The sequence below is a fragment of the Falco peregrinus genome, chromosome 2 (assembly GCF_023634155.1).
Source record: "Falco peregrinus isolate bFalPer1 chromosome 2, bFalPer1.pri, whole genome shotgun sequence".
Taxonomy (NCBI): domain Eukaryota; kingdom Metazoa; phylum Chordata; class Aves; order Falconiformes; family Falconidae; genus Falco; species Falco peregrinus.
In genome coordinates, this window is record NC_073722.1 from 97,676,165 (window position 1) to 97,694,862 (window position 18,698).

An 18,698-nucleotide genomic window follows, 5' to 3' on the forward strand; every position below is an offset into this window, starting at 1 on the left:
GTCTTTGATGTTTTACCCCAGCTAGAGGGCTGGTTCTCATCAGAATTCACACATTATTAGCCTGCTTGGTGGTCATTGGTGCCTGGAGTACAAACCACATAATCATAATGCTCACTAAAGTTTTCACTAGCAGCAGAAAAATGCTTTTCTGCTGTAATATATGGTGCCACCTTTTCAAGAAAAGTACTGGTCTGAGCTATACTGGAAATTGAATTCTATCTTGTGGAAAGGGAGATTATTTCCTGAGCTTTCCTTATTCACCGTCCTAGCACATACTGCTCAAGGTAAAGGTGCACTCCAAGATGATTGATTGGCAAGCGTGAGAGGACCGCTGTTCCATGTGACAGGGATATAAAGAACGATATTTTTATTTTTTGACAGTGAAGGGGAAATGGCACTACTAGCAATATTCAGCAATGTACTCTGCAGCCCCAGTTAGCTCTGCATATTTTATGGCATCCATTTTCTTTCTGCGATTAAACAACATAAAACCCCATAAAATAATCCAATAAAAACAACAACAACTAGTTCAGGCAAAGTTCTTGTGGCCTTTTTAATTCTGGAAGGATTTTCATTGCTGTGCTTTTTTCCCCTCTTCCCTCTGACTCTATCCCTTGTGCTCAGGTCATTGTCTCCTTGCCCCAGCTGGGTGGAGTGTCTAATAACAACCCTTTCTGTCCTGCTTTTTTTAGTCAGAGTCCTGAGCGAGCATGGGAGAAAGCGTGAGAGATCCCTTAAAGACCACTTCATGCTGTTAAGCAATTGTTGGATGTGCCAAGGGCTGCAACTGGTTTCAGTACAAGTTACAGTTGTATACATGTTTCAAAAATGTGCTCTTTTTATTGTTCTTTATTTATTTATTTTTTACTGCTCTGTTTTAAGCAATCTTTTAGGTAAGGATAACCGTTAGTGAGTGTCCTCTTGCTTTTAGCCTCATCTCCTAAGAGGAGGAGACCTGTCAGTGTGTTGTTGGCCGATCAGCCTCACTTCTGGTCTTCTCCTTTGTACTTTTTAAACCACTGAGAGAGATACATTAGCTGTGTGAAAGTCAAGGTGAGACCCCATTCACAGTGCATGCAGACTGCCTCCGTTATGTACTTTCTTGGACTAGACTACACACACTCTCTCAAGGCTAGCCACAGACTGGCTACCACTGGCGTTTTCTGGGCATCTGCCAATCTGGGCTTTTGCAGCCATAACCTGCCCTGTGCTGAGGGACTGTTCCACAAAGGGTTTGACAAATACAACAAACTCCAGGGCTAACTGTAGTGCTCAGCAGCAACCCAGGAAAGTTTTTCTGATCCCGTCATGTATGTTGATGTCTGGTAAAAGATAATTAATTACATTAGTCTGAGTTGTATTTAATAAACTTTTTTCTTAGAGGAAATGTGTGAGTCTCCAAGATGGTGAACAAATTTAGCCACAGTGATGGGCTATTTTAAATGCTGTAAACCTGCATCCAGTGTTGACCAAGACAATGCTATAGAGCTCATTATCTAGTTTTGCAGGGAGAGGGATGGGAAGTTTTTACTTTGTTGTTTAGGTGCTTCCAGAAACCATGACCTTCAGGGCTTTTTTTTTTTTTTTCACTTGTAGAGGTAGAGAAATGACCCCTTTATAAAAATTCTTTGTCTGTCAGGAGGCCTGAACTCTATTCAGGCTGCAAACATTTTTGCAGTGCTGATTTCTGAAAGGAGCCTTTCAATAAAAGGAAACCTGTAAGTATCTTTGTCTTTGCAGAAGGAAACCTCTGACTTACTTTGATTTTTTCATTATAATTTTCAAAGCTGTGTTTCTGCATGATTGCAAGAATTCCAAGTTCAAATACTTTGGACACCTTCAGACTTGGTAATGCATATTCTCCTGTACTTCTAGGCTTTAACGAAGAATTTCATGTTGTAGCATTGCATTGGTTTCAAGGTAAAGGCCATAGTTTTGAGTGTTTTAGATCTTTCAGAGAAAGGTTGAAGAGACTGAACAGGCTTTGATTTTTGTTCTGCAGACATGTGTTACAGAAAACCACTCCAGCATTTTACCTCTTCTCTCTACAGAGAAGGTACACCACAGATTGTTGTGTTGAAGAAAAGAGGGCACATACTTCAATTCTTGGAGATGTCTAAGGGTGCATGACAGCAGGCACTCAACCTCTTTGAGTAATGATCAACACATCATAACTCAGTTAACTGAACAGAGGTAGTGGAATAAAGGAAAATAGCTCTCCTCTTTTAGGGGAGGCGGAGGCATGAGCTGATTGTGCATCCTAATGAGAAAGGGATGTTATGAGTTTGGTAGCATGAAGATCATTTAGACTTGGAAAAAGACCTGATGCCTCCTTTTGATCAATAGTAGTAATGGTTGGTTCAAGTTTATTGGATACTTTGAAAGTGTGAAGTGTCAAGCCAGTTTTAGGAATTGTGTATTTATCTGCAAATTATGGGCTGTTTTCTGCTCTCCAGGCCGGCAATGGACAGAGGACCTGATCTGCTTCCCTGTGCTGGTATAGCAGGAGTCACTGGAGCAGTGCTAATGGGATGCCAGAACTGGTGTGGAGAGTTTGCTGGAATCTAAGAGCTTTCAGCACAATCTAGAGCTGCACTGCTTATACTATAATTAAAGTAATTTGTATGTCACAGGCACAACAGTGTTTTCAGGTGGACTCAAATAAATTCTGGCTTTGAATTTTATTAAGAAAATGCCAACTGCTACAGAACTCTTTGACCTGCAGTTTTAAGTACCTACTGGGAAATTAAAGAAATATATTGAAATGGAGTATCTATACATTTTTTGAGTATACAAATGCACAGTGTCTCCATAGAAATAGTAATTTTTTTTTTAATCCTTGGATGAATTTTGAGCAAAGGCGAGTAAACATTGTTATTCCCATTTTGAACTTGCCCAGACAGTTAAATGGTTAATAAAATGTTTCAAATCAATAGAATTGGTCCCAATGCCTGCTGCCCCAGTGCCTGGCAACTCTTTTTCTCCCAGAGGGACAAAACTCTGCTGTTGACATATTTCAAAGAAAACAGTATTCACTGCAGGAGATGGTGTTTTCACCTCATATTACATAAAGCCTTCAGAACCTCTCAGGTTTCCATAGCAGTGTTGGAAACCCATATAAACAGGTCTGGTTTGTGACAGGAATAAATAAGACTAAAAATTAATAGCTTTAATTTCAAGCCAATTAGGATGTCTTTCTGCTGTTTTTCTAAGCTCAATTTGTTTACCTGAGAGAGAGCAGATTGAAAAATGGAATTTCTACTGAAATATGAAGATGAAATCTTAAAATGTCTTCTCTTCTTTAAAAAAATCGTAAATGGCAAAAAATCCATTTGATATGGAAATATAACATGATGTTAGACTGCTTTGAAGGTGTTCACATACTCTTTGCTGATTTTATGAGCATAGCCTTGTATCTAGAAAATGTTTCTGAGGCACCTTCCCTTTCAAAAAAACTCATAAGGGGTGACACCTCTTTTTCTGACCTTGCTTCACAGATGTGAAATTTAACTTTTCAGTATTAAACAATGACTATAAAATTCACCAATCTCTGGTGATTTTGGCCAGCTGAGGATATCTCCTAAAATGTTCAGACATTCTTAGGAAAAAACGGGGGCTCTTTGGAAAATCTACTGCACTTTTTGGGGGAAGTTGTATGTATGGTTTGATGAAAAGAAAGAAGAAAGATTTTTGATAAAATACTCTCCCCATCATCATCTCCTGTTTTTCATCCTGCGTTATTTTGATCATGTTTCTGTAAAAGCTTCCTCAAAATCATAAGCCATCACACTTGAGGGTAGGTTGTGTTAATTTGTCTTCCCTAATAGTTAATTTATCACATGGAAAGCACTTTACTGTCAGAATCCAAATTAAAATCCTGTTTACTCTTTTCATTATTCAAAATCCAATATGCTAGTGAGCTTGATGCTTAGCATTTTTGAAACATTTGATGGGCTGAAAAAAACCAGGTTGGTAGCTTCACCTTTTTGTGTGGAAGAGGGGTAATTGTATCATTCTAGATCATTAGCATTGATTCCTTCCACGATTTCAAAGGAGTTTCTGTTCTCTGAGTTGTTGGGCTTTTTTGATGTAAGTCACCATGTCTGTTGAGCAACTTTGTTCCTGCTTTGCATTGCACTGGTCACTCTACCTATTTTGTCTCCTTTGTCCTACATGGTGCTTTGGCATTGACTTTCTTCCTTGAGTGCTTGTTAAGGATAGAGATATTCTGATATATGACAGTAATAGCTGCTTTCATAGAAACTGCATCCCCAAATGCTTGACAGGGTTAAATAAGACAGCAACAAAAGGTTATATAAAAATAACAGATGCAGAGATAAATTGAGGTGTACCAGAGGGAAGGAAAGGCAAATTTCCTGATGTGGTGTAAAGGTGAGAGAGTGCTGAGGTCAAAAGATCCAGAAGGAGCATTTCCACAAGGTGAGTGGTGGCTGAGAAAGCTTTGACCCTGCAGTGGGGAGGTGTGTCAGGGGTAAACGGGGCCAAGGCAGGCAGAGTGCAGCATATCCCTGTCTTGTTTTGGAAACAAATTTGGGCTAATTATGCATTGGACTTGCAATGAAGGAGCAGTCGCTGGAGTAGATTTAGCATGGATGAAATGAGGAGTTTAGATCCTAAGCAAAGTTCCAGTTGACTTCAGACTAGAGAGTTCATTCTGTAAGTATTGAACTGTTTTTATCCCCAAGGGCAAACATGCTGCTTTTTTTTTTTTTTTTGTCCCACCATGAGTTCCCACCTTGTTTCACTGGTAACGCCTATTGCCACTGACTTTATATGAGGGCTATATTGAGTTTTTGACCTGCCAGTACCATTAATCAGACCCTTTTACTTGGGGTTTCCTTTTGTCTGATGCGCTGCAGCAGCCCTCTGTTCCACATTGCCATCTGCCTGCCACCTACCTGCACTTCTCCACAGGGCTTTGCAGGCTGCTTGTTTTACTTTGCAATAAAGCAGCATATTATTTGTGCTTCTACACTTGTGACCTTTTGGAGAGGGCTTGGATCTTTGCAGGATCTCTGCAGGATCTCTGTGTATTTTGATGTGTATTTTACATACTTAGAAAGATAGCTTTACTTATAGTGACATTAATATGGAATTGCGGAAACAAACACAGCTGGCCTAGTGTTGCTATTTTAAGGATAATTTGATGGGGAAGTAGTTTGAATGTAATCTGTGACAGGTCTTTTAAAATATAAAGGAACAAAGAAGTAAAGTTCTTCGAAAAATACTTCAGAAAGTAAACGCTCAGCTTGTGAAAATTTAGGACCTGATTCCCTGAGTTGTAAATCTGACTTCTGTAAGAGGTGAGGCTGTGCAGGATGGCTATCTGCTAGGTGGGCCACTCTCATTTCACACATACTGCAGGACCACAGCAGCAGAAAGTGCATTTGCCCCCAGGCTGGTCTGGCACGGCTGTTGCAGGACACATTGCTATTAGTGGGTTTACAGTAGGAGCAGGAGAGCTGGGTGGGTTTGTGGTGACAATATAAAAATATTCCTTGGCAGCTCTAGGCGTAATTCCTAGTTCTGACATGTGTTTTCTGGGTGACACTGCATCACCTCCTTTTCCTCATATTTCTGAACTACCCATAGAAATACCTGGTCAGGAAGCTTAGGAAGACACAAGAGAGGCATGGTGCCTCTCTTGGGGGGAGCTTTGCTCCCACCTCAGCCCTCCATCCGGTATAACAGTGTTTCCAAAACAGTTCTGCTTTCATACAGTCACACCAATGTACTCTGACTGTTTGTGTCTCCCGCCCAAATGCCATGGAATGCACTTGGCTGTGGCAACTATGAATCACATACACTCTTCTTGCATCTCCCAGCAAATTCCACTTGATTCCTCCCCCTGTACAGGAATGCTTCCTATATAGAAACACTGCCCATATCACGCACACCCAAAAAGTCCCCAGATGTTATGCCTGGATTCGGTGATTATTTTAATTTACAGTGTTTGGCTTAATGTATCTTAAAACACATGTATTTTAACTAGAAACTCCCCAGGGACCTCGTTCAGAACTAATTGCTTGCTGTTTGTGCAATTCCTCAGATATGTAAAATGCTCTGTGAGGGCTCAGAATTACTCATCTCTGTTCTGGTTTGGTCTTAAAGATGGGTAGGGGTGTCTAGCTGAAGTGTAAGCCTGGGAATCAGGATATATCGACCCTCCTTCTGGCTCTGCAGAGACAGTATAATTTTAGGTAAGTTAACTAAACTGGTCTACAGCTTGGATTTCCTGTAGGGGAAGGATAATTACTTTATTTTTAATTGGGTTAAAAATGCATGTTGAAGGGCTGACTACAGAAATAGTTGGAAATTACAAATGAAATTTATTATCATAACTGTTATTATTAGTATGTCATTGAGAGTGAGTTTAGCTCAGATCATGTTTTCCCCCATAATGGGGTAGGGGGAGATAAGAAGATTTCTAAAATAGCTCTGAAAAAGCCTTGTTTCTCATCATTTTGAGCATTTTCCATCTGCTCTGAGCACATTCCTGTTTTATTTCCTAAATATCTTTTCCTTCTGTTTCTATTTTAAGGTTCCTTTTGCCAAGATTTTACTTCCCAATTACTGCTGCCAGGAGTGTTGCTGGGGGTGTATTGCAAGCAAGCATTTACCTTTCAGATTTTGCAGTTAATTGACTGGGAGGCAGTGGAAGTCCCTGCACCACTTCCGCTAAGTGCTTGGCTGTTTAAATCCCTCTTGCAGCCCTTAAGTTACTTTCCAGCCCTGGTGATTACTTGTACCTTCTCCTTTCCTTCTGTTGTAATAACCGAGAGAAGAGGTTTAGAGCATCTGAATTCATGGGGTCGCATACATTTAAGGCTGGGATTGCATTTTAAAATAGTTTCTGGTTGTTCCAAGTTGGCAGGCTGGGGCCACTCCGGCTTGCCTGCTACATTCTGTCTATCATGTTTCCATCTTTATATTCTACAGTAAATGGAGGACATACTGTTCAGGGGAAAAAACACTGCCAGGGATACCAAATGTATTCTGCAGTCTAAATTGAAAGAAGGTTCCTCTGTTCTGCTTTCATAGCTAGAGAAAGGGCTAAATTCACTGGTGAAGCAGATGTTTCATTGATTCCCTGTTCTCAACAGCTTTGACGCTTCCCCCAATCCCCCTGCTCCAGCTACCTCCTCTTAGGATCTTATGGTCATAAGTGTCACAAAAGGCAGTGCCTGAGGGTGTCACGTTCCTGTTGGACCTCCTCCACCCCTAAAGAAGAGAGTATCATGAATAAATAGTCATCACCTCATTTGTGACGCAGGCTGTGGATATAGGCGGGGGGGCGGGGGGGGGAGCCTGTTGCAGGCTAACTTCTGGTGAGCTCATTCAGTATTCCTCTGTCTCATTTACATCTCTTTTAACTGCGTTATCAAAATGCCATATAAGGTGTAGTGTTTTAAGGATGGGCAAGTGCTTTTTAGCAGGACAGTTTTTTGTCTGAAAATTCTGCTTTTCAGGAAGCAAGTATTTCATGGAAATGAAATGGCAGTTTTGCCAAATTTCCAATTGGCTGTCATGTTTTGTTCCTTTTTTATTTTTTCCTTCTTCTGCATTTCACAATTATCTTTATAAAAAAGAAATTAAGCCATCTTAGTGGTAACAGTTACTTCTTGGATCATGCTTCTGTGAAATATTTCAGTAGGTCGTTTCCATGTTTTCAAGCCCAGGCATGGCAGAATTTTTGTCAACCGGTAAGCTTAAAGGACATCAGGTTTTTCTCAAGCAATCCTATTTATCCTTACAGCTCCCTTTGAGCTGGAAGAGCAGCACTTCCCAGTATTTTCCATGTGGGGAAGGGAGGCGTAAGAAAACTAAATGATACACCCAAGCTTGTAATTGAAGCCTGACAGAAAGCAGGGCAATAAACCCAGCAGCTGGGCTCACACACTGGGTGTTCACTGCCCTTTCTCCAGCTAATGTGAGCTCTGGTAGGAATTTCTTATTCTTTTGCAAAGCCTCAGTCCCCAACACTTACAATAATTTTTGTGCCTGTGGAGTTTGGAGGCAGATTTAAAGATATGAATCACTTATCTGAAGAACAGTAGGCTCAAACCTCCCATATGTAGGCTGGTTTAATTTGAATTTCTTGACTTTTCCTAAGTGAGAAGCTGAATTCAGTTTTTTCCTTCTTTCAACCTTCCTAGCTCTACTGATATCCAAAAATGCAGAATGACATCTTGTTTCAGCCCACCAGAGCAGATGCATTGCATGGGATTAGACTGGAAATTTTCTTAAAATGCAGCGTTCTGAGACGTTTTTGGAAAATGTAGCTGGGGAGCAGAATATGCGATGTTCACTTGATGCTAACCCAGCAAGACAGTAGATATGCAGCAAGCAAAAGCTGTAGGTACAGTCAACAAGACAGCATTGCCAAAGACTAGAAGGCCTCCTGTTAAGGGGCAGTGCCCTGAAGGAGAAGCCAAGTGGTGAACCAACAGGACGAGCATCAGGACTCATCTGGTGTCCAGACAGGCAAAAAGTGTCCCGTAGCTGTGTTCAGACGCAAGAGAAGAAACAGCAGTGCTCCCTGGCTGAGGGAGGTACACACGGCTGAGTGGTTACCTCACGAGGGAAGCCAGTGTTCTAGGGCGCAGAGTGTGCGGAGGGGTTGGAACAGCCAGCCCCATAGATAGATGTGGGTATTTGAGGCTTTTGCATCCTTACCCTTATGCTGTGTGTGAGGATCACTAATGGAGGTAAAGAGGAGCAGCAGCTTCAGCTTCCAAGAAGAAGGGAGCTGCACAGGGAACCTGCGTGGTTAAAGCCTGCTCAAGTGTGGCAGGGAACTGTGCCATGTTGCTTCTCATCCTTTTTGGGGTAAAATGACCTGCTAGATTTTGATCAGAGGAGGTGAAAGTAAATGCTCCAGAGTGAAGATATCTGTAGTGCAAAAGCTGTGTAGGAGGACATAACAAGCTTCTGACAGATGGGAAAAGGCTGATGAATCTTGAAATCATGGGTGAAATCCAGCTGTCCTGTCGTTGCAGCTCTCCCCGCCCCCCAGTATCTCCTGCCCTTCAGTTAACCTTTAATTAACCAGGAGTTTGACTTGGGTGGAAAGTTGGGTTAGAGGTTACCAGACATGCTGTCAAGAAAACACATGGGAAATTGAGGAGGTGGTGGGGAGGCGAATTTGTTAAAAAAATGTAATTTTGGTTGGGAAGAGAAAATTTTAAAAGTGGTGGTGGTTTTTTTTGTTTGGTTGGTTTTGGTTTTGTGGTTTGTTTTTTTTTGTTTGTTTTGCTCAAGTCGTAATATTTTTTTTTCAAGAGCGGTTGACTAAGACTAATGAAAAAAAATATTGAATCCATTGCTGAAGGCCTAATTCTCTATCTCATGCAAATTACAGGTCAGTCTGAAATTAAGCCATGTAGGTATCTGGCAGGAATTATTTGGTGCAGTGTAATTACTACAGATTAAATGAATGTTCTTTTGAAGAAAGGAGATGATAGGAAAGGGGCACATAAGCTTTGAGGCATATTATTTGGAGATCCGCATCTCTGTGGAGAAGCATGAAGGAGTCAATTAGAAAAATATCAAGTAAAATTCTCTCCTTACAGGAAACATTTTTCATCAGATTGGTTATGTCAGGCATGAATTTGGCCCATCAAGTCAGTAAAGCCTTACAGGCCAAAAGAAGGATATCATAAAAGCAGGATGAATTAATTCCTTCTCAGAGGAAAAGACCACCCGTTGAGTCTTGAAGCTACTTTGATCCAAACCCATGAACTCAGCTAGAACTTAAAGGAAATTCTTAATAGTGTAACGTGGGCACCAACTGGCCACAAGGCATCGGAGCAAATCCATCACAATTCACTGTTAAGTAACGCTTCAAGTCTCAGCAGTGCTGTTTCATTCCACCATACAACTAAGAGGTCCCTCTTGGCTTTGCTTTTAATTAATTAAGCCACAGTAGTGGCAAACGTGGCGCTACAGCAGTTGCTTTCTGCCTAATTGTTCTCCAGGCATATTTGCAGCACTCCTGTCGAAATCCCAGACTTGTTTCAGGAGTCAAGCTGCACAAATGAAGTCCCTGCTATTAAAAGCAGTTTGTTTCCTATTCCTTGGCAATCTGTTCCTAACGCTGAGCCCCACTGGAGCGTGGACCTTTTTTTTAGCAGATTTTTCTTTAAGCCAAAAAATGGTGACATTTACCAACTACCAAACTGCTTTCTGAGTCTAGCCATGCTTAGAAAAATCAAAGTTTTCCATGTCAGCATCAAAATACTTTCAGCAGCAAGAGTTTGGCATGTCCAGTTTGATAGATCCCAGTACAACAGCGTAATTATTTTTATCCCTCAGTCCTGGATCTAGGATAGCATATTCCTTCTCTCTCTTTCATGCATTATTGTCTTTGAGCAGCAAAACACATTTTTCCATGCAGATTGCCCAAGTATTAAAAGGCACATTGCTCCCAAAGGTTTGCAACCAGGAGGATGTATTCTATATCACAGCATTCTGATTCTCAATCTTGAACTGCAGGACAGACACAAAAAATAAATCAACTTATGCTTAGTCACATCTGTTTCATTTATATCAAACTAGTGCCACTGAAGCAGAAAGCATTCATATTCTCTCCACATTGTTCAAGCAGAAAATTAACTGGCTTTGCACATAATGAATCTCATACTTCATTTCTTTAAAATGATTGGACCTGGTTTATATTTTTAAAGCAGAGTCACTTACAGTTGCAATGTATCAGTCTTTACTAATGGAAGAAGGAATATTTCCTTTTATCTTCTTTGTTTACCTCTCTGGATTTATATGTAGGAGGTCTGTAACTGAAGCAATCCCTATTGTTCACCAACAGAATTAGGACAGCCCCAGGTGTGAAGATCATGGACATCAGAGTCAGTGATGCAGACCAGTGGGGGGTTCAAGAAGAGACGGACAGTGCGAGGACCACTGCCACAATCACATGTGTGCACAACGACCCAAACGCAGAGAACAGGTAAGCTGCCAAGCAGTTTTGTGCATTAACTCTTGTTAAAATGCTGTGAGAGAACTACAATAGCTTCTTTAATGACTTACATTGTCTTTTAATAGTATTTTTTCCTCCTCAGCCTCCTATAAAAGCTATAAGTGATCTGATGACTTTTGTCCTTTTGTTTAAAAGCTTTTGTCCTTTTGTTTAACTTCTGAGCTTCAGAAGTAGATTTTCTAATTAAACCAGAGGCAGCCAACTAGTCCTAGCTCACATTCGGTTTTCATGCATGTTCAGGGCAGCAGGAGAATTCCTGTTGCCAAAGAGCCAACAGAAAGAAATGGATTAAAACAGAGAAATATGAAGTATAATTGAAAGCAATATAGGACAATGCTGTCTTCTTTATTTGAAAAGCTATGAAAGTAATAGCTATTAAGTGTTTTTCATTATTGCTGCAAAACACTTATGGGTGTCTATGAACTGTCTCATGAATGCTGTATACATTTGTTACGGTAATGCTCCCACAAGCTATATCAAAGGTAATGAGAAATTTACATTGTTAGTCAGAATTATGTATTTTACAATACAAGCAATTTCTCTCCATTATCATGCAGTTACTCTGCACTTAAAGTACACTGTGCATGGATTTAGCTTGAAATTGTATCATAATTAGAAAATTGCAAAACTTTATGTCAGAATTTTTATTGGAGAAATCTTTTGCATCCATCTTTTTTGAAAGTTCCTGTAAAGGAGAAAAATCGTCATTAGTAATTGTTTAGACCTAGGAAGATTGTTCTCAGAGGTTTGGAGTGCAAAGAGAGTTTCCATTCTGGTCTGTTGCTGAAGCTGTATTAGAGGAATAAATGCATCCCATCTAGCTACTGGATACAAGTGTTGAGGTGAAAGCTATTTAACATGAGTTTGGTTTTTAGCAACAGGGATAATAAATAAGCACTGCCAGGGTGAGAGTCCTCTTGGGTGTATAAAACAGGCCTCATGAACAGCAAGCGAAGAGTGCCTGTTTCTCTCCAGTAAAGATGCAGGGTGGAAGTGACAGTGGGATGCATACATTTGCATTGTAAACGGTGAAGTGTGGGGAGGTGATTCCCTGCTTAGTGTCTCTAAGTCAAGTGCTACAGAGCTTTCTGGCATCAAATTCAAGGCAACCCTTTCTGTTCATTAGCTGTTTCATGCACTTCCTCCCCATTCAAAAAAAAAAAAAAAAAAGGGTGGGGTGAGGAAGGCGCTTCTTGTTTCCTAGGCACATTTGTTAAAGTCATAATTCCGAGGTTGTGATGCAGGGAATTCTAGCCACTTTCCATTACCATTTTGCTGGGGTTTCATGGGTTGCTGTACTGATAAAGCTCAGACAGCTGATTTGGCACTATGCTTTGTCTCCAAATCCTTTGTTTGGCAAGATTTTCTAGTTTCTCCAGAAGCTGTTAAAAGAAAACAGTGAGTCCCTTTGGTGGGGTGAGAGCTGGCTCAGAGGGCAACCTTCATGCTTGTTCTGGAGCTGCGCGATGACACATGATGGCTCCGGCAGTGAAATCTCAACCTGAATTAGCTCAGGTGGCTGATCTGGGTGGTTGTGCAGTAGCTGCTCTCTGCTGAACGTTGCAGTCAGGTTTTTTTGCTAAAACAACTGTGACCTCTGTTCTCTTCTGAGCAAGGTGGAAAGCCATCAATTTGAAAGTGAAATGCTAGGGTTGAAGGAAGACTTAAGATCATTTGGTGTTACAGTAGAATCTATTGAAATGAAACAACTTTTTTTAGTTAGACAAAAAATAGTATGAACACTGAAACTTACTTCCTTGTACGTGGTTTCACTAATCCATGAAATTATACCTGTCACAGTAACTTAGTTTTTATTAAAACTGATTTTTGCTTTGTGTTGAACTGTTAAATTGCACAAAAGCAATGAATCTCAAGTTAATTAATACTTTGACCCTTTCCTTTGTGAGATTAGTTTAATATTTTTGGATTAATTAAAGTATGCAAATAGAAACTGCTGCAAGATCGTTTCCAGATTTGCAAATATTGTAGTTCTTAGAGTAAATATTTAACTTTGATCTTTAATTTGCCTTTTTGGACATAATGGTGGCCCTCTTGTTTCTTTTGAAGAATGCTAAATGTTTATGTGGGGATTCTGCTGTTTCATTTAAATAAGCAGAGATCTGAACTTGCTTCTGTTAAGGTCAATGTGGCAAAACTGTCACTAGACATGATTCATCTGTTCCTCCTTTTAGTAATTCATAGAACTTCATTAAAGGCAGTTTATGTATAAGTGAGAGTGCAGGATCAATCTTTTTCATTGCAGAGCAGAAGCTATTAGTAAACAGAACCGTATCTACCTTGGGGGAGATGGGGTTTTTTTCTCTCTTGGAAGTATTCCGTTCTGCTGACCTGCCCGGCAGTAAGCTGGTAGTAGGGAAGTGGGCAGACTGGGGCTGAGCCTCTCAGCTGAGCTAGTTTTCTCTGAGGAAGAGATGGCAGAGTTTGCTATGGTTTTGCAACCTCCCTTGGGCTTTGTGATGGGGCAGAAAGCCCTGGCAGCCCTGCAAGCCACAGCTTTGGTGAAAGTGAGAAATTCCAGCAAGTCATGGCATTTGCAAAATCTCTGACTATGCTCGTTGCCCTTAGCTCAGAGAGGGGTCTGTTCTCCACTGCTTTGCACTTCAGTTGCTCTTTCTTCCCCAGTGCGCCACTCAGATAAGAGCCACCGACAGACACTGCCTGCAAGGAGAACAGTGGCTTTGGACTGTGACATGTTCGTGATCCAGTCTGCATTCCTTTTCGCTAGCGTTATCAGCTGGAGCCTTTTCAAATTTGCTTACTTTTCTAATCTTTCTCCTTCTCTCTGCGGTGTTATCGTTATCATGAGTTTTTCATCTCCATTTCTCACATTCCCCTATGGAAATTGAGTGTTCATTAAAATGCTTTAAATTAAGACCTTTCCTCCTTGCATGCAGGGTGCATCATGCCTTTTCTGTGCATTACTTAAAAAAAATTCCTTATCACAATGTTTCAGGCAGTTTACATTATATTCTATTAAAAATCCATTTTGTCCAAGGTTGTCACAATTCATAGATTAAAGCTTTCCAGAGTGTGTTTTGTTAGGAATACATTCATAAATTCACCTCTTTAGTAGTTCCATAAGCTTGTATTTAAAACCTCTTTTTGATAATGTAGTTGAACAAAGAGCATAAAAAGAAGAGATTATTTTAAATATACACACACTAGTATGTATGCACACATCTATTCTGATCTGTGTGGAGCCTTGCTTTGCCCTTACTGCTGCCATCTCAAAGGACTTTTTTTGGTAGATCATTGAGCAAGGAGATTGATTGTTGCATCTGCATTTATTGTCCCTCGTATTCTCTCCTTGGGGCAGAAGTCTGTGAATCTCATTTTCGTAGGGTTAGTTGAAGGAGCAGTGTGTTTTGTTCCAAAAAGACACAGTTTCTACTTCAAGCACAAATACTCCTGCGTTATGCCTGTAGCTGGGACCCAGCACTTCCCGTTCCATAGGAAAAGATCTTTCTGGGTTTCCGTGTTGAGTGCAGAGTGCATCTTGAAAGGAGTAAGGAAGTCAGGGCTGGTGGGCTTAGATAAAAACCTAGTGCTTTCAGCCTCCTGTGCAGAATAGCTGTGTTTGTGAAGGCCTGGGGTAGAGGGCTATGTGTTGAATTATTGCAAAAAGTGCTTTTGAAATACAAGGACAAAATTTGAGAGTACACCAGACACATTCTTTGTGGTTTCCAGAAAATGGATCCTATTTTTGTAAAGACCATGCAGGCTTTTTCCATTGTATTTGCCAAAAGATGGATTGAGCCTTGCCATTCTTTTGTCCTTTGCACCTCAGAGTTCTCTGAAAGCATCTAAGGAACATGCCACAAATTAGGCTGCAGTAGGACTAGGGCAAGAGGGCTTGAAAAGGTGCCCTGAGAGCATGGTCCGTCTTTAGGCAAGCTGTGGTACCTCATCACTCAGTGCTGCTATCTAGAGGAATGGGATTTTGGGAACTTTGCCAGAGTGATTTAGTATTTTGTAGGATTAGGTTATTTGAAATCATTGGTGAGCAGGAGCTGGGTTTCCATGGTCTCATTTGAAAGGCCCCGCAGTATGACTTATTTCATGGTGCTCGGTGTCTCCTTGCTGAAAAGCTGAAGAACAGAAACTTAATGTGACCTGGCCTTTGGTTCAGGAGAGAGAAGGTGGCACAAACACAAAAAGTTGGGCCGGAGAGTTGCAACCCTTCTTTAAAAGGTAGTATATGAAGAGATCATTTTCCTTACTCCAGAAAATGGTCATTAAATTGTGTTGGATTATTAACAGGTGACGAGAGTCTGATTTTCTGACAAACTAGTACTTTAACCAGAGAGGTTATATTTATGCTAACTAGCAAAGTTAATTAAATTGATTTTACCTGCAGTGCTGAGTATAGTGTTATTGAGACCAAACTGGTTGTTCTCACCTAGGGATTATTTTGTCTCTGTGTCTGTAATACAGCTTCCATCTCTCAGGATATCCATCACTGCATAAATTAAACTTGCATGAGGGGTACTCAGAATGCAGAAGTAGGGAGGGTGAGATCTTCAGAGGGATTTCTTTCAAGTGTCCTCAGAAGTATGTATTCTGTTGCCTGGAAATTTATATTTTTTTAATTGATGCAGATCAGCTCAGCTGTCTGGCATTTGACATTGTCTATCTTTAAACTCAAATAAAAAATTAAGTTTATATAATGATCATTTGATTTCCTTACCATTTTAATTTTTTTTTACAGAATTCAAATAATTACATGACTTTTTAATTGTAGAGAGTGTGTGTATGTATATATATATACACAAATAATTAAAAGCAGTTATTTTATGTATTTTTAGGTATGCAAATAGATCCTCTGATTTTAAAATAACTCACTTCTTTTTCCCAACTCATGCTGGGAATACCCTTTGAACCAGCAATATGACTCTAAAAGAAGCTGTAAAGTTGGCTGCTTGTTAAGATATGTGCATATATTTATTTAAAGTAAATACGTGTTATTGGAGCTGATGATCAACTGAACAAAGATGTATCATTTGGTTTTGGTTTTAAAGCTTTGGGTATGTCTTAAAAATAAGAGCTGAGATTCTCTCCTCTCCCTCCTCGCTTTGACAGACAGCTTTGAGACTTATCCCTTTACTGTGGGAACTACCATTTTCCCCACTATATATTCCAGTCCCCACGTTACCAAGGGCAATAAGCAAACACTCCACCTGGAAGCCCCCCTGGGTGCTATGAGGCTTCTTGGCTGTATTCCACACTCGCTCTGCCAGATTGGAGCTCTCTCTCACAGCTTTTTGGAGGTGTCTCTGCACTGAATTCCCTACCGCTCTGCTCCAGAATGGCATACTTGGGTGCTCTGTTGCCTCCAAGCTCACACACCGTCACGAAGTGGCAGTGTGGTGCAGAGATTCCTGCTGGCTCCAGAACAGAGCCTGCTGCAGTCCTGGTTGTTTGATGAGCTGATTTACTGCAGTGACTTGGCCTTCCAGGGGGATGCAGCATGGTTGCACTTGGAGTGTCTGTGCTTTTGGTCACAGGGCATGCTGAAGCTAGAACAAGGGGCTTGCTTGCTTCTGTGAGATAAACCTGTAAAGCTGGGTGGCTGCAGCCTGCTGTTGTGCTGTTAGCTACACTGGGGAAGGCATCAGGACATGCAGTGAAACACTTACTGATGTGTTTATTGCCAAAGGAGCTTGCTTGGCCCCAGGACACTGAGCATGTAAAGTGCCACCAGCAACAACAGTTGGCTGACAGAAGATCAATTGCGTGTGTTGCTTTACACAAAGGAGCAGTAACTGGTACAGACAGACAGCCTTGCTCTGTCCTATTTTAGGCCCATGCAAAGGCAGTGGGCTGGATGCCATTAGGTTCACGTAGTGCTAAAGTGAATGAGTAAGAGGAGCAGAGGGAGCAAAGAAACACGAGATGTGTAAAGCAGACAGGAAAGAATAGAGAATTGCTGAGGAAAAAAAAGCCAGGAAGGTGGGGAAGGGACAGCTGATGGCTGTCATCCCCTGTCAGACTAGTCTGATGTAGGTGAAGTAGTCAGACTTCCTTAGGGCCTCTTTTACCAGGAAAGCCATATTTCCATGAAGCCATACTTCAGCTACTTTGAAAAGAAAGGGTTTGAATTTAAAAACAGAGGAGTTGAAGGTGTAGGAAGAAGCCTGTGGGGTACAGTGTACTGGTTTGGGTGTTTCCCTCCTATTCTTACGCACTTGCTGTTTGCCTTAGGTCAGAGGGTTCATGGGCAAAGAAATGTCCTTTGAATGTAGAGTGTGCACGGCCTGTAGATCCTCCAGGAGTTCATTCTTTGGCCTTTGGCTGGACCCCAAGACAGCACTGTCTCTTGAGCCATTGATGAAGAGAATTTTATCTTTAATACACCAGTTTTAAGGTTGTGACCTCTATTATGAGTGGTGGAGTCTGTTCTGCTTTTTGTAAAGAGTGTTCAAGTGAGAAGCATCCACACACATTTTCAAACATAAATGGCTCAGTAGTGTCACAAAGAAAACCTGAGTTATAAGAATTTTAACTAACCTTTATTCATTACATGTCCGCCTTTTTGTATAAAAGAACCCAAGCCTGCTTGGAAATGTTTCTGTAAGATAAAAGCACTGACACCTCACAGTACTTTAGAGAGGACATAAAAAGTAACAGACAAATTAACAGTGGTAGGAGGGACAACTTACTGTAGAAAGCTGTGGTTCTAGGATCAAATAGGAAACTATCGTTTCTGGAGGGATTGTTAAGAGTTTTGTCTTTTTTTTTCTTCTTCTTCTTTTTTTCCCCTTCTTTCATTCAAGGCCATTCAAGAACAATGCAATTGTCAGTCCATCGCCTGTTGGGAGCCTAATAGCTTAGAAACCACATGAATTCTCTCCTGGCCTGCCAGCTTTTTCAGATGGCTGTTTCTTCCTCTTCCTTAGTTAGGCTCACTGCTGCTCTGGTAAAGACTCTAGTAGAGATGGGTCAGAGGGATTACTGACTAGGTAGTCCAGATAATTGCTTCTTGGCCCCAGTTCACCACTCGTCCAAGAAGGTAATGCCTTAGTGACTCATTCCATCCTTGCTGTCCTGCTATGGTACCTTTATTATGACTCAAGGATATGTTTTTGAACAAATACGCCTTTGGTAGTTGGAAAAACCTGTAATGCAGTGTAGCAGGGAACCCTAACAGAATAAATGTACTGTTGTCTTAAAAATCTGGAAAACGAGGAATGTCTTGTTGGAAGAACTCAATAGTGTTCACCTGTATTCAGTGGAGTAAGATGATACAATAAAATAATACAAAAAAGCAGAGGCATGAAGGTGGCTTAGAAAATTAACTGATAAAGATCTTTTGCTTTGTGTAAATCCAGAGAAATATGAGAATATTCCTTCTGTTAGTGTTTGTTTAATTGGCATACAGTGAATTGGAAAAATATTTTTCTTCTAAAAGTTGCATCTTGCTTAGAAGGTTTGGTTCTGCCTAGAAAAATATTTCTACCTACTCTGCTAGGCAGAACAGCCTCTCATTACAAACCGTCTTTGTAGGGCAAGTGTGGTGTTATATGAGAAGCTTCGAATTTGGGCTACGTGTAGCATATCTTGGTGAGCAAGGGCCTGGGGAATTAAAAGACTCAGACTAAGGAAAAGAGAAAATTCCTTGAGTGTAGAAGGATGTGTGCTAAGCAGTGGCAAGTCCCTTCCTGCA

General features: G+C 40.8%; 1 protein-coding gene across 1 annotated transcript in view; it reads left to right on the plus strand.

Annotated features, from left to right (window-relative positions):
- The window catches only part of LOC101924024 (transmembrane protein 132B), a 258,517-nt gene that overhangs the window by 97,793 nt on the left and 142,026 nt on the right, over nucleotides 1–18,698 (plus strand). Inside the window, exon 3 of the mRNA XM_055797604.1 lies at nucleotides 10,844–10,984. Within this exon, the coding sequence (XP_055653579.1) occupies nucleotides 10,844–10,984 (141 nt within the window). The remainder of the gene's footprint in view (nucleotides 1–10,843; nucleotides 10,985–18,698) is intronic.